We start from the raw sequence: 16,684 nt of genomic DNA, 5'->3' as shown, positions 1-16,684 counted from the left end.
TTAACGAAGAGGAGGTCTCCTTTTGTTCTCCTATTTCGGCCAAAACCGTGACCCACAAGGGGAAGTGGGCTTCCACTTCCTCTTGGTTTTAACTCGAGGTCTGGTTCGTTAAATACTAAAATGTATATGACGGGTTTGTATTATAAATCATTATCGGTTATCGGAAATTAAGGCATCGGCTAATAATACGGGTTAGCTGAATTATTAATACGTGTCCGACAAAACAGTATTGTATAATTATTTTTAATATACATTTAATTAAATATAAATCACGTATATTTAATTTTACGAATTAACTGGTTAATTCGCCTTAGCCCATGATATTTAATCCGTATTAAATATAATATCTCAACATCACATATTTGACTAATTACTAGTCAAATAACTCGGACTAACTGGTTAGTCAATTTTGGCATCTACATGACTGTATTTTCATACCGTCACGTCTCTCGAACGTATCCTATAGGTGTGACTTTTAGGGACCAGTTGATCACCGCCATCTGTATGACAATAACGTCAAACTTATCTAGCAAGCCAACCGTTATTGATAAACGTGGATCAACTGATAATAATACCAAAAGTATGCCCTTTGATCCTTTTAGAGGTTTATAAGTCCTTGCACTAACTGTTAAGGACACCAACCCCAACAGACATAAGTAAAATGAAGAGAGAAAGGTGAAAATTGGTTAGAGGCAGTGCGGTCTGAGTGGTCGGCGACGGCGTATAAGGGTGGTGGATGCGGATGAGGTGGGTTAGGTTTTAGTGTGAATATAATGTGTTTGGTGGTAGTTTGAGAAGGGAAGGTTTGGGAAAACTAGAGTTGAGATGGTGGCGAAGAGAGGTCGTCGGATACATCGAAGGTAGCCGGTGATGTCGTTAAGCGTGGGTGGTGGCCTGGTGGTGGGGATTGGGATTGGTGGTGGGTGATTATTGGGTTTATGACTATGTTGGGCAAAATTAAGTAAGGGCAAAATTGTCAAATAATAACATATTTTATTATTAAAAATTGAATGTCACCGGAATTTAGTCATTTTTTACGCCGGAATTGAGATTTGGTATTAAGTTTGTAAAAAATAAAGTTGTTAGGTATAAGTTTTGAAAATAAATTATCTTAGGTATAAAATTTGAAAAAGTGGGTTATATAAGGTATAAATTATCAATTTACCCTTTAAATTTTAAAGATAGATGCTTTGAGCTCCTCATTTGACAGTTTCAGCTCCTCATTTGATGCTCTAAGATCTTCATTGGAAGTCTTTAACGACTCTATTTCAGTCTCACGTAATGAAGCATCTTCTTTCAGTTCTTCGATTTCAGAAGAGAGTTGCACCCTTAGTTCATTGGCATCCCCTTCGATTCCTCCTTTTCTTTGTGGTCGTGCTCCAGGCCCAAGTCCTTTAACATATCCAGATTTGTGCTTGAAAACTTTCATATATGCATCTTTCACATTGAGTGTATCCTCACCATGTTTCTCAATTTTAATTTCGTGAAGTGGTCTATCAAAAAATATTTAAAAAAATTCTCTCTACTTTTCTAGAGAGTTTTCTCTCCATCCTGAGAGTTTTTCTAAAAAGGAAAATATATTTCCACACCTTTTCGTTTCAACTTCCCTTTTCAAACTGTCATTATCTAATTAATTAAACAACTTTCTATTGCCTTTTCCTGCAACACAATCATTTGCATGCATGCCAAAGTACTGGTTTGGCGTCTTCTACTACATCTGCCGCTATCAATACCCAATAGAATCTACTACCTTCCTGGTTTAAATTTTCATCTAATCCTTTAACCCTAGGTCACAGTAGAGTTCAACCATCTTTAATCTTCTATTTAATCTTTCACCTTCTTCTTTTTATTGCACCTCAACCATTATTTTTCTTCAAACTTTTCTGAGCTTATTATTATGGCGAGTAATTCACAACAAATTCTCCTTTTATTGAACCACATGAAAATGATTTTGGCTGGAGGTTTCCACGAACTGGACCTATTGTGGCTATGAGTCCAGAGGCAGTGGGCGAAAGTTATATGTTTTGGGACAAATGTTTGTTGGGTTACTTTGTGGATTATAGGATGCTCTCATATACGACATTAACTAGATATATTGAACGTCATTGGGCTCTAAGAGGGTATATTGCTGTTCGCCAAATGGATGACATTTATGCCATCTACTACAGTAATGATGATAATAGGCACGATTTACTGGAGAAGAATACAATAGTTTTCAAAGGTGCATTAATGGTTTTATCTCGTTGGTTTCCAGAAACTGTCCCACGAACAGTTAGATTTCCAGTTGCAGGCTTGTGGGTCCGTGTTTGTGGATTACCCTTTGAGTATCTCAACATGCACGTGGCAGCTAATAGCTAACCAATTTATGGTTGAACCTTTTGAGTTAATTCCAAAAAATGATTATCTTCGCATTAGGGTATGTGTTTTCCGCAACGATCCTTTAGTTCCTGGGTTTTTCTTAGCATGCAAAGATGGGTTTCTCATTTGGATACAATTCAAGTATGAAGATGTGTTCAAATACTATACACGATGTGGACGAGTTGGTCACAAATATACACGATGTCGAGAAAATGTGTTTAATATCAGATCATCTGTGAATGCAGCACTGGATTCAGTTGTTAATAAGGGTTTCGTTGTCTATCAAACCAGGCACGTGTATTCCATGTTTAATTTGGATCTACGGGCTCTGCCGTGCACTACCAAATATACTACTTCCAGAGTAAAATTGGGAAATAACGCACATCGGTCTGTTCTAGCGGATTCAGATCCAGAGAGAGTGGTACGCTTTGATTTAGGCATCACCGCGGGGGGACGTGTTACTCCTGGAGATCGTTTTCATATGAATGAGCAACCATTTTCTGGACCTGTTGTTTTTCCCACTGGTGTTCACGTATCGCAGGAGGAACCCATGCAACCATCTGCTGAGGTTGCTCAACCAGCTGATGCTGTTATCAATGAGGTGGGTGTACAGTTGAGCGCTGCTACACAGGATGAGGCAGTATAAGAAGCTACTGTTATGGGTGAGGAAGGTATTGGAGTGGCTCGTCCAGATAATCCCATGCATGTTAATTTGCATACAGCAAATTCTTCTGCTGCTACCATGCATGTGTCCCCAACACCAGAGACTGGGGTTCAAGTGACTATTCCTCCTACAGACGAGACATCTACACAACCATCCATGGCGCATGGTGTTAATCAGACTGGTATTCCAGGAAGCAACTTGGATACTGATCCATATATTCAATATGTCCAACAAGCTGATGATATGGGTCAAGAGTTGGTTGATCATGACTATGAAATACAAGCTTCAATTTTTAATAGATTGGAAAATAACAGAAATCGGGCTCGTCTTGAGGATGATGTTAATGGGTACAACCAAGCCTTTCCTATCCTATTCCTGATAACATGCCTCTATTTTATCAAGATGTTCCCATGGAGCCGACAGATGAAGATTTTTACCAAGGTGAGCTTACTCCTAATGCTCATTCTCCAAATACTGTTTTATCTCCTCGTGGAGTTTTAAGTCAACTGGCAAGTTCACCTGATACTGTTTTCGAAGACGCAAGTACGGATTTAGCCCATGTTGGCGATGCAATTACATAACTAAACTTGCTATTATCTTTAAATCAACCAGTGAGAGAGGAGAATATGGAGGAGGGAACTGGTGATGTGGGTTTAGCTGGCATGCAGAGTGCTTTGGGATACCCAAATCCTTCTGTGGCAGAGAATAATGTATTCCCTATTGAAGTATCCTTAGCTCCTCAAAGGTCACCTATCAGGGCTGCTTCAACGAATGAACTATGGGCTTTAGTGGAATCATCAGCTGGGATTTCTGCAAAGGATAAGGACGAAACTCTGATTTGTGCACATGCAAATAAACGCAAGGTCATTACTGATCCTGATCTTATTTGTTTACCTGAGGAAGTACTAAATTCTAAAGAGGAGGCCACCAAGTTTATTGCCCGTATGGGGAAACGCAGGAAAAATGGTGATGAAGGGAGTGGAAAAGATGGTATTGAGGTTTTGTCTAAGCATTCCGAAACCAGTAACGATCCTGCTACTCCTAAGGGGCTTGCCCTCATTGTTGATGACTCTCATGGTTTGTCTGAGGGTGGTTCACGAGTATTCAATAGGGGGACCTTCAGAATGCGTATCGAGGATGATGATATTGGCTCTTCTTCAGGGAGCTCTGCTGCCTCGGGTGTTGCGGGGGTTGACCGAACTCAACCTCCTCTGTCTTCATGAAAGGTCTTTCCTGGAATTGTCGGGGTCTTAACGATCCGCTCGCCCCCACAATTCCTAAAGCTAGAGCGATCTTATCTAATGCTTATTTTGATTTCGTTTTTTTATCTGAAACTAAATGTAGTGTCTCTTATGTGATCTTATTTTCCGACCCCTTGGATTTTCACACAGCTTTGGGTTTGGGATAGATGCTGTGGGGACTAAAGGGGGTTTATGGGTAGGTTTTAGGGATCTTAGATCCTTTGTTTTAGTCTTTGCTTGTCAAAATTTCATCCTCTTAAAAGTTAATGAATGTAATGTACGCTCCCGGTACCTGGGTCTTATCTACGGTGAGCCTAAAACACAACTACGACAAGGAGTTTGGGAGGAACTGACAACTTGGTTACACACTTTTAATGATCCATTCCTACTCCTGGGGGATTTCAATCAAATAGAGTACCAAAATGACAAAGCAGGAAGGAGGGTGGGCTTCATTGATGGTTTACAATGTTTCAAAATATGGAAAACTACTCATGCCCTAATGGACATCCCTTTCAAAGGCCCAAAATACACCTGGTGTAATAACAGAGATGGCAGTGAGAGAATTTACAAACGACTAGACAAGGGGTATGCTTCCGCAAATTGGCATGATTTCTATCCAGAAACGGGTATTTTACATTTCCCAATTCAATTATCGGATCATGCGCCAATAGTCCTCGATACTAATCTGCTGCGGAATGGGAATAAAACACCATATAAAATAGAGGCATGGAGTTTCCTTTATGATGATTGTTTATCTATTATTAAGCATATTTGGCAACACGAATGTTCACCTCCATATGTTCCTACGGTTAGTAAGAGGTTGTCAACAACAAGAGTGGCCATGAAAAATTGGTGCCTAAACAAGAGAAAAGAGTGGTCAGCACAATGGACAACTTTCGATGAAAACCTTAATATGCAATTGAAAATTCAGCTCAAACTGGGAACCATTCTACCTATGATACTTTACGAGATGAGGTTACGCAATATGCAAAAAATATTGCAATTTACTGAAAGCAAAGAGCAAAAGTTCATTGGGCCGCAGAGGGTGATACTTGTTCAAAATATTTCTTCAATTGTGTAAAGGCCAAAGCAGCTAGAAACCATATCTATGGTCTCAAAACACATAATGACGTATGGGTGTTTCAGCAGAATGAAATAGAAAGTGCCTTTCTTGCTTATTTTAAAGAACTTTTCAAATCAGCACATGATATGCCTACACTGGAAGACTATAAAATCGAGCATCAGGACTTTTTTCAGGTGGAAAAATCTTTTCTTTCTCAAGATCAAACTGATAAGCTTGATTGTTTGTTTACTAAAAAGGAGGTCCGATCAGCTGTATTTCAAATGGGTGCTCTAAAATCACCGGGTCCAGATGGTTTCCCAGCCTTATTCTATTAACGATGCTGGCATTTCTTACAACGGGATGTGGTTAATGCTGTTTTACGAGTTCTAAACACGGGTATCGTTCCAATAAAATGGAATCAGACTTACATTACCCTCATTCCGAAATGCACGAATCCTGAGGGCGTGGATAATTACTGTCCGATAAGTTTGTGCAATGTAATTATGAAGATCGTTACAAAATGTATTGCCAACAGAGTTCGTGGTGTCATCAATGATTTGGTTGGACCCTTCCAGAATGCATTTGTTCCTGGACGAAGCATCACTGACAACATCATCATTGCACACGAATTGGTACATAAGATAACAGCAACAAAAGGAGGGAAGTGTGCCTTGATGGGGTATAAAGCTGACATGAGTAAGGCATATGATAGACTTGACTGGAATTTCATCCACTTGACCTTAATCCGTATGGGCTTCCCAACAAAACTAATTGCGCTAATTATGGCTTCTATTACAACGGTATCATATGAGATCCTGATCAATGGGGCACCATCTGCCTCCTTCACGCCAAAGTGTGGAATCCGCCAGGAAGACCCTTTATCATCCTATATTTTTGTTATGTGCACTGAATTTCTTTCTCTGAATTTGCTTAAAGCTGAGTCGGTGGGTACTCTAAATGGGATGTCGGTGTCTAGGAGTAGCATGCCTATTTCTCATCTTCTTTTTGCTGATGACTCAATTTTCTTTATTAAAGGTGATAAATAGGGATGCTGCTCCCTTGATAATATTCTGAAACAATATTGTCTGGCATCGGGTCAATGTATTAATCACTCAAAGTCCGCTCTTCTAATAAGCCCCAGCTCCCCCTTAGCCTTTGCAAGAAAATGTATGTCCCTTTTTAAGGCACTCCTTTCAAACTCCTTTGGTACCTACTTAGATTTACCATCGGATGTAAGTAATTCTTTGGAAAAAGTTTCAAAAAGAACTATTTTCAATTTTATTCTTGAAAAAGTAGCAAGACGAATAGCGTCGTGGAATTGCCTTACTTTCAGCAGCTGGTAGGTTAACCCTTATTTCTTCTGTTCTGTCTTCCATCTCCATTTACTTTCTATCAGTTTTTAAAGTACCGATAAGTGTGACAGCCAAGGTTGATTCTATGCTTTCACAGTTCTGGTGGACAGGGGGTAGAATGGGGAACCACATTAGTTGGTGTAGTAATTGTTCTTATCACAACCTAAGGGGATGGGTGGTTTGGGAATTAGAAATGCAAGAGGTTTTAATCAAGCTATGGTTGCAAAGTTAGCCTGGAGAATGGTTTCACTCCCTTCCTCTTTAATTGCTAGAACTCTTGGCAAAAAATATAAGTTGCTAGATGCTTTAAGGTCTCCTGTTTTAAGGAAGCAACCAACGGGGACGACATGGGGTGGCAGAAGCTTACTTTGGGGTTTCCAACTAATAAGGGAAAAATGTGCTTGGAAAGTATGCTCTTCATCAACCCTTAATGTATGGACATCAAAATGGGTAGAAGGTTTTGCACCCTCACCTAAAGATCAAAACCTTTTAGAAGGGTCGCCAAGTCTTGTAGACCTTAAAGTTCATAATCTAATCTTAAATCATGAATGGAATGTTCCTTTCATTTACCACATCTTTGATTGTGTTTGGGCTTCTAAGATTTTAGCAATCCCCATTCTGGATAATGTCCCGGACGATGCCCTTTATCTCGAAGGCACTAAGACTGGGAATTATACAGTGAAGATGGGTTATCACACTGCTCAATCAATGATATGGACGGAAGCAACAACTTCTAAGGATCTTACAAGATTAAAGCTTGATTTCCGTGAATTTGTCAAGAAAAAATTATGGATTTTACCGGGACCAAAGGTATGGCGTGTACTCCTATGGAAAATACTTACTGATACACTCCCTATTGGACAGGAATTCTCTGCACGGAATATTCATACATACGACAATACTTGTCGGCTAGACAATAGCTGTACTCCAATCGAAACTCTGGACCATCTTTTCGGAGACTGTAATTTTGCTCAAAGATTATGGGCGGAAAGCTACATTGGGATAAGGGCAGAGAATTGTTCCTTTATAAACGTCAAGACTTGGATGATAAATTGGCTACAATTTCTTCTGAAAATGAATGACAATAAAGTTGGAGTGATTTCCTTCCTCGCCACCCTTTGGACTATTTGGAGAGTAAGAAACAATAACTGTTTCGGGGACTCAAGAATAAATTTGGTGGGTGCTATGAAGCTCTATGAGTCTCAGTTTAATGTCGCTACTGCTACATACCAGCAACACGAGGAAGACACACCACCGGGAACCGCTTTTTTGGGGACTCTAGATGAACAAGACGACTACAACCAACAATTAAAAGCAGGGACAACAATTTGGGTCTTGGGCACCTTGAATTCATGCGAAATGGCTACAATCTACGTAGATGGCTCCTGGGATACGACGCGAAAGACGGGTTATGAATGGACTTGTTCGACCTCTAATGGTAACACAACAAATCATTGGATCACTGGTTATGCACAATGTCCAGAACAGGCGGGAGGTAAGGCCATGAAGCCATGAAATGGGCTCTTGCTAATAATTTGCTCCATATTTCTGTTCACTCAGATTGCATTACCATGCTGAGTCACATTGCAGCAGACACTTCCAATAATCATCTTACATGGACGACCACGAAGGATATCTATGATCTAGCTTCTATGTTTCATTGTTTTTCAATATCGTACGTTAATAGATCTTGTAATGTACCTGCTCATAGACTGGCAAATTGGGCTAGAGCTTAATTCGCCTTTCTACTTGTCAAAAAAAAAAAAAAAAAAAAAAATCGTGAAGTTTTTTTAATTCCTCAAAATGCTTCTCATCATTTGGTCCAAAACCACTCGGTCCCCAAGCACTATTTTCACCGGTACTTTTGTGCCTAAGGCATGAAAATCAATATAATCAATATCTTGTAAGGATGACAACATAAGAATAATATTATAAAAAGACCATGAAAATAAAAACACCTCTTTGTCTTCTCAAATAATCTGACATACAAAGGATCTTGTTGATCAAGGGTCTCGAATGCTCCTTCAACATCTTGAGTTGGAATAGTAGTTGGCTGCTCATTAATCTGTATGCGTAATTTTGAGTACATTTTATAATCAACTATACAATATATAACAAAAACCAGAATTTTACTAGCAAAACTAACTCGGATATATACCATGTCATAGAAAATTCTTGCTGTGGACCTTGAACCATTAGCTGGTATGTCAACTTTCTTCAGTTTATTATTAGTGTTAGTCTTGCTTCTTTTCTGTAATTCAAAGATAAGTTAGTTCAATGTAACTACATTTTAAAAAGTTGTTGAATGTTCACATTTCAGATTACTCTACCAGAAAACAAACATAGAGAACATTACCTTTTGCTTATCACTATCCCAATACTTGAAAACCAACCAATCCCACTCGTCTTTGTCCAATGTCAAGGACCTGCTATATTTCGCCTGTGTTAATGTTTTGCCTCTAAAGTACTTTTCCTTGAGACGATATCGCCAATGTCTATATAAAGTTGAGCATTAAAAGCTCAAAGAGTCAATCACAGGCTTGCCATCAACTGTTTCCGGTACGTTATACTTTCCCTGCAATGCTCAAAATGCCATATAAAAACCAGAAAAATGAATACGATATGATCTTTGCTATGATTATAGTTACTTACCATAATTTTTGAATACAGTTGTTCTTTCTTTTCCGGATTCATTTGAGCCCAATTCCTACCATAAAAAAAAAAAAAAAAAAGAGATTCATGAAAATTATATGCATGTATATGCATAAAACATAACTGGTGCACTAAATCATTAAATTATATGACCATACTCAGTATTTAAGGGAAAAATGTCCTCAACCCAATTGCTACAATCGCATATGAATTCATCCGCCTTCTCGCCAATAACATGCCGGACAGAATCCATAAATGTCTTTTGCGGTTTGGAAGCATATTTTAAACCTCTAGTTGGCCCACACCTTTTGCGGTTTGGAAATTTGCTTCGAAGCTCTGCTTGATCAAGCCTCCGTTGCTCTCGATATGTCAACTTTGGAACCTCACTTTCTTGTAAAATATGCTGCTCAGATGTCATTTTTTCTTTTGGCTGCATGGAAAAGATATATAACAGCTATATGACACAATATTACATAAAACAGTAAGACAACTTGTCTAAGAGAATACACACACCCTTTCCAAAAATTGACAAAACAATGATAATCATGTTAAAGTAGTTCTTATTAGTCCAGCCACAAAACGGAAAAACACAAAGTTCAACATAATAAACAAAACAGGAAAAAAAACCAACACAATTCTTGTTAATTATGTGAGATTGTCTATCTATGGTTGGCGTTCTCACATATTCTTAAATCAATAATTGCGATTATAAAACATAAACTCCAGAGAAAAAGACCATCTCGCTAATGGATCTTCCCTTTTGTTAATTAAGTGATTCTGAAGAACTATCACTTTTGTAGTCAACGTCTTCCAGATTTTCGTCAAGCTCAGGCAAGCTAGAACCCGAGTCTGAAAACTCCTCATCATCCTCATCTCCATTTTCATCTTCATCCTCTTCTGACCATCTCTGATTACAACCTCGGTATCCACTATATTTGCTTCAACATCATTTCTAACTAAAGGAATATCAGCATCAACCAACTCATTTACATCATTATCTCCAAGATTCAGGGTCTCTACCGCTACATGGTCCCATAATGACTCATTAACTTCAATGTCTTCGTCATTAGGAAAATCAAAATAGTTACGAGGATTCGCCTTTATAACAAATCTCCATTGCGGTTGATTGTGAACACCCACATAAAAAACTTGCTCAATTTGAGAAGCTAAGGCAAACGACTCATTGGTTTTCAGCCTACGAGTAACATTGATGAGGACTGCTCCAAACTTATCCTTTCTAATTCCTCTACCCTCATCATATACATCAAACCACCTACATTTAAACAACACAATCCTAGGGCTTGTACGATTTTTCAATGCCCCATACTCTAATATAATGACCTCTTCCAATGTCCCATAGAAATCTTTTTCTCCACTATTCACATCCCCCTTGACAATGACGCCACTATTTTGGGTTTTTCGACTTCGTTGACGTCTTTTAGTGTGAAATCTAAACCCATTAATGACATAACCTTCGTATGTGACAACAGTTTTCAATGGCCCGTGTCCTAAACATATTAACTCTTCATTAACTCGATCATCCCCTTCTTTCCCAAGCTTTGTTACCTTTTGTACACCCAAAAAAACATAATGAAAAAAATTAGAATTGAGTACAAGAAATGTGATAGGGGGAGGGGCCAGAAGAAGTACACACACCTACCCTATTTTCAAACCATTTGCAAAGGTCAATGCTTTGGGAGCAAATATCATTTTCATACTCACTACAAGGAAAAAATGAGAACATATTAAAGCTAGGTTCCCTTCATTCATCAATAGTTATAGCTTTAATCTATATAGCAATGCACAATTACTTACTTGATAAACGGTTGTGCTTCATCACAATTTTTCAAAACATAAAGCTGAGCTTCCCTCCATTCATCTATAGTCATTTTCTTTATATTTGTCCTCCCTAATGGCTTTCCTAATCTGGAGAATATTGACGAGCTATGGGGTTGTGGATTCTCAATGTCTTCATTTCGATCTAGTTGGTTAAATTGTGTCGCAATCTTGGACATATATCTCGAGGAAAAAGTCAAACACTCATATTCAATATAACCATTGGCAATAGACCCCTCTGGATAAGCTTTATTACGGACATATGATTTATAAGTCTGCATAGCCCTAATAACTAATAATATGAGTTCAACATATAATACATACCACATAATTCATAATAGAAAAAACATTATACTCAATCAGTATTGTACATATTTTTACCTTTCAAAGCGATACATCCAACGATAATGGACGGGACCGGCTAATTTTGCTTCTGTAGCCAAGTGTATAGGAAGATGTATCATCACATCAAAAAATGATGGAATGAAAATATGCTCCAACTTGCATAAAGTGATAGCTATATTTTCTTCCATTTGCTTTAACTTGCTCACCTTTAACGTTTTCGATGTTAATTGCTTGAAAAACAACCCGAACTCTCTTAAAGGTTCGAGCAGCTTTAGAAACTTTAGATCAAAAAATTATTATCCTTAAAAGCAAACTTTAGAAACTCGTCGACACCAGTATTATACTCCGGTTTTCGCCTATCCTTTACCCCATTGTGGTTCATCCAACTTTGATCTCTATTCATTCTTGACTCTAAAAAGAAAGCAAGTTAGTAACAAAAATGGTATCTCATTGTTGCCCGACACACACACACACACAAATTGCTTTAGTGTATATTTGTGAGATGGTTATACAACCAGTGTGGCTTATTTATGGTTGTGGCAACTACTGGACCAATTAGAGGAGGAGGAGAAAGAGTATTGGAGAAGCCTATAATAAAGAAAACCACGCCTGGACAAGAACCTGAATTTGATCTAAAGTGCTTATACTGAGTATATATCACCATCTATTTCTGTTAGCCTAACAGTAGACATGTTTCTTTAGGGAAGCAAAATTAGTTTTTAAGGTCCAATTCTAATTTATCAATGTGACTGATAAATGAGTCAAGGTATAAGGCATGTGAACAAAAGAAAAAACACGAGCAGAGAAATGGTCTAACATACAATCATGGGCATGTTTATTCAATTTCTAACATTGGTATTCCAAATAATTGGCCTGAAAAGTCCTTATCACCTTAAATTAAAGTGAATACAATATGTCTAGATGTATGTAAGATGCCAATATACACCCTTTGTCCCAATAATTTGTTTACCTTTAATAAGAAATACTCCTTACAAACAATAAACCAATAAATTGTGTAAAGAAACTGAAACCCAAAACCACAAAAATACAAGTGAAACTGGTAAAGTACTCCGTATTCAACAACAATATTAGCTTAGTACGTCACAAGTTCTTTCCTATGGCCGATTACACCACAACGATAATCAAATCTACACAGTCTTGCATCAAGAATTAACTTTAACAAAAAAACAATCTACTAAGTTTCCAACTCCATTGGAAATTCTCTTTACCCCTATTTATTTATTGGAATTAATCCGCAACAACTGAAACTGAAACTGGCGACTCAAATAATACTACTCCATATATAAAATTGTGCAATTTTTACGAGACCCACAAAATAGTACTATTAAATTGCAACTTGTGAATATTAAATTACCTCAATGTGCTGACTATTACCACTAGTTATCTTTCCGTTGAACTTCTTGTGAAGGAATATTCATAATTAACAAACTATATGAACAACAAACTACCTGAACAATAAGTCAAACTACACAATAAGATTAACTATTAAAAAGGTAAACATTGCAGCTACAACTCTTGAATTTAAGACCTACTAGTTTTATACCCGTGTAAAAAAATGCACGGGTTGAGCCTTGAGGTATATTAAATGATGCGATATTACGACCCCCAGTTACTGGATCTAATTCTCCACGAAAAGTGAGAAATTCCGTATACTTTGACCAATTCAAGGTGAAAAGGGGGTTGCTCCTTCAGCAAAACTGGGATAAAGTTGCGCCAAAAGATCGCGATTCAAGATAAATTCATAGGGAAGTGGTATCTCTTTAGGATCTACCCCAGCATTTAGAAATTGGTTAATCGCCAAGGATAATGTGGTGATCCAACTTATTTGTTTTGTAGGATTACCCGATTAAATAACTACATAATTATTTAGGCTTACAAAAATTAGAATATGAGCAATATGAACATAAAAAGGTGATGATACTTGTCTTACTTGTCGACTCTTTACAACTACTCCCTCCGATCCACAACAATGGTAACGTGGGGGAATATGGATTATTTAGGAGAAGGGGTAAAGTTGGAAAGTTTGGTTGTGACCACTTGAATAATGTAATGTTTAATTAAAAAATGGGTGGTGACCATGGGTGAATGGGTCATTAGATGACAAAGTTATAAATAGATGATGGGTATAAGGATAATTGAGTAATTTTTTAGGCCAAATAAGGTATGTTACCATTGGTGTGGATCGTTCGTTTTAGGTGTTACCATTGGCGTGGATCGGAGGGAGTATAATATAAAATATAAATAGTAATTTATATGACATGAAATTAATATGAGATTTATAGAGATAAACCCGTGCACGGGTTGCTTTTACAATTTACAATCATGTTATTTAGTAATGTATCAATTGATCCCTTTATAATTAGCTGTAATGTTTTTTTATTAATATTTGAGTGATGATGTATAATGATAATAGGATATACAATGTCAAAGTTTCAAAGTTGTGCAGATATAGTTGTAGATGATTAATCATTTAATTGCTTAACTAAGTACTAACCTCGTCCCAATCATTTGTATGCATATTCCCCTTATTTGTCCTACAGTCATTTGTCTATCTTTATATATGAGGTATATGTTTGAAGGGTAATTTGATCGTTTATGTAACCTATCCTTCACTTGTCACTTAATAATAATGCTTACAAATGGTCCCCTCTCTATTAATTCACAAAATCTTGGTGCCAAAATCAAAAGTAAATAAATAATCGGAATGACGGAAGTAAATAGCTCTTCAAGCATTATGTTTTAGTGAATTTAGGTAATCTAAACTTATTACAAAACTTGAAGACTTCTCTATAAACTACGTTATATGTTGGCGTTTGATATACATTTGCGCATATGTGGAAATTGAGCCTCTTTACTTTGTACAATTACGAAATTTAACCCCTAACTACTTGGAAATGAATTATTTATTAAGATCAAATATAAGGAGTGTATATACAGGAAAACGGAAAACGTGAAATAATTAAATGCAAGTAATTCATCATTTGTAATATCATAAGCTAGTGAACATGAGTTATTAGATAGTTGTTGACCTGTTTGTTCGAACACTCGTATTAACCGAAATATCAATATCAAGCCAAATACCAACAAAATCATCATAAATCGGGTCAATGAATATCATTTGGGCCTTTCATTCATTTATTGGGTCATTTTATATGATGTTGGGCTGACCCGTTCAATATCAAGAGTTCATAATCATGTTGTAAGCCCTAACCCCTTGCACATACATACATTTATCTACCCTCTGCTACTTGACCTAATTCCTTACTTTCACTACTTGAGTCTTGACTAAAAATCTCAAAGTCCAGCATTTTACGCCGCCGTTGTCTTCTATTCCCTCCTTCATCTCATTCTTACCATTAAAATATTGATAATCTCTCTACTCGGAAAGATACCCATATTGAATAATAAGTCATCAATCTCCCGAAATTTGTTTGTTTCACTTCGCTTTTTCTATAAAGTCGATCTAATTTTATTTGTTGGTCTAATCTTATGAAGGTAATTACTTGTTTCTACGCAATCTCTTGTAGACTACTACTTTGTTTAGACGTTTTGTTGGTGATTGTTAGATCTAACCTTTGTCATTATTATTATTATTATTATTATTATTATTATTATTATTATTATTATTATTATTATTATTTTTACAAATCTCTCTGATTTTATAATTTTCTTATCTCTGATTTTATGATTTTTTTTTATCTCTCTGATTTTATAATTTTTTTATTTTATTTGAGTTCATACCAAAATTACTTTTATTTTGTTCCGGAGATGTAGAACGATTTTAAAGCTACTGTTTTGATTTTACATCTATGATAATAATAATTCGATTTCAAAATTTGGAGTAAAAGTCATTTTTTTCTATTTTATTAAAATCTGAGTCTATGTGTTAAATTTAGGGTATAATGATTTGAATTTGTTTGTTTACATTTTATTTGTCCAGGTATTCGAGAGTGGGAGTTTTTGGAATTGTAATTTGGTTTTTAGTTTCTCAATTTATTAGTTTAAAATAAAAAGGAGATGGTAATTTTTTAATTTGTAATTTTTAATCTATGAATTTACGTATAGATTTTCGTTTTTTTTTTGCATTTTATTTTAGTTTAAGACTGTATGTAAATAAACTTTGTATCATAAATTTTTAACACATGAATATTATGCAATTCTGGAATGGGAAGAGAGAGAGGAATTAAATACATGAGATGAACGTGGGTCTCTCCACACAAAAAAAAAAAAAAATCAATCCCTGAAAATAAGGGACCAATCACATCTCTTTAATTGCTTCAGCTTTTATAGATAGGGGATTGTTTACGGTTACTTCAATTATGATAGATTAACAAATTTTTGACAACAAAACTTACGAAATAGGATATATTAACACATGGTTTTGTTAGCTCTTTATGAAATATGATGGATTAACACAATTTTACAAACACATCAGTAATAAACCCACAATTCTATAATAAAAATTTAAAATTAACAGCCCTGATCACATCGGATTTGCCAGCAAACACAGCAGACGAAGCAACAACACAACAAAGACGACATTAAATCGTTCCTTAACCTAAGCATAAACAAGTCAATTAGAGGATAGAATAAACCCATAATTTTCATTTAAGAACTAACCTGCTGATGACAGAAAATAAGATTCAGGAAGAGAGCTGATGTTATGTGTAATTTAGTTTTTAGAGAAGGTGAAATTAGGGTTTTGAAATTTGGGGGAAATTATTTGGGGAAAAGTAAGATAGTAGTTTTAGGGGTTTTATTTGGGGGAAATTTTGGTGGGGGGTGGGGAGGGGGAATTATTTGTGCCATTTTTTTCCGAACAGTGATAAGGTAGGTTTTCCCTACTTAGTTGCCTTTTTAATTGATTTTAGACGGTGTTAATTGTTGTACTCAGTTGTCTTTTATGGTCGTGTGATGATGAGAGTGATAATGTAAATTCGAGGAATGTGATAAATAAAAGTTTGAAATGAGGAATGTGAAAATTATGGTAAATTGAGATATATAGTAATTTCTGGAAAGAGATGATTATGACGATGTTGGGTGAAGAGATGTGTAATGGAAGGTTGTGATAAAAAAAAAAAAAAAAAAAGATTGGAAAAGATTGGTGTCTAGTGAGCGTAGATCGTGGGATGCCGCAATGAGGATTTGTACG

General features: G+C 36.4%; 1 protein-coding gene across 9 annotated transcripts; it reads right to left on the bottom strand.

Annotated features, from left to right (window-relative positions):
• Nucleotides 1-9,034: 9,034 nt before the first annotated feature.
• LOC141634360 (uncharacterized) lies at nt 9,035-16,383 on the bottom strand. 9 transcript variants are annotated; one of them, XR_012539084.1, is made up of 8 exons: nt 16,153-16,367; nt 12,887-12,997; nt 11,548-11,922; nt 11,146-11,451; nt 10,991-11,051; nt 9,489-10,896; nt 9,331-9,385; nt 9,035-9,253 (listed from the first exon to the last, which is right to left on the bottom strand). XR_012539084.1 is itself a non-coding variant. In XM_074446568.1 (8 exons), the coding sequence occupies exons 3-8, from the start codon at nt 11,697-11,699 to the stop codon at nt 9,191-9,193; spliced, it is 762 nt and encodes a 253-aa protein (XP_074302669.1). In that variant the 5' UTR covers nt 11,700-11,922; nt 12,887-12,980; nt 16,153-16,383; the 3' UTR covers nt 9,035-9,190. The 9 variants fall into 9 exon arrangements, 2 of the variants coding, with proteins under 2 accessions (XP_074302669.1, XP_074302668.1); XR_012539082.1 differs by having other exon boundaries at nt 12,887-12,980; XM_074446568.1 differs by having other exon boundaries at nt 9,636-9,760; nt 12,887-12,980; nt 16,153-16,383.
• Nucleotides 16,384-16,684: the final 301 nt, after the last annotated feature.

The sequence above is a fragment of the Silene latifolia genome, chromosome Y (genome assembly GCF_048544455.1).
Source record: "Silene latifolia isolate original U9 population chromosome Y, ASM4854445v1, whole genome shotgun sequence".
Classification (NCBI taxonomy): domain Eukaryota; kingdom Viridiplantae; phylum Streptophyta; class Magnoliopsida; order Caryophyllales; family Caryophyllaceae; genus Silene; species Silene latifolia.
Note: the sequence above shows the minus strand (reverse complement) of the source record. Positions and strands in the feature narration are given on the sequence as shown.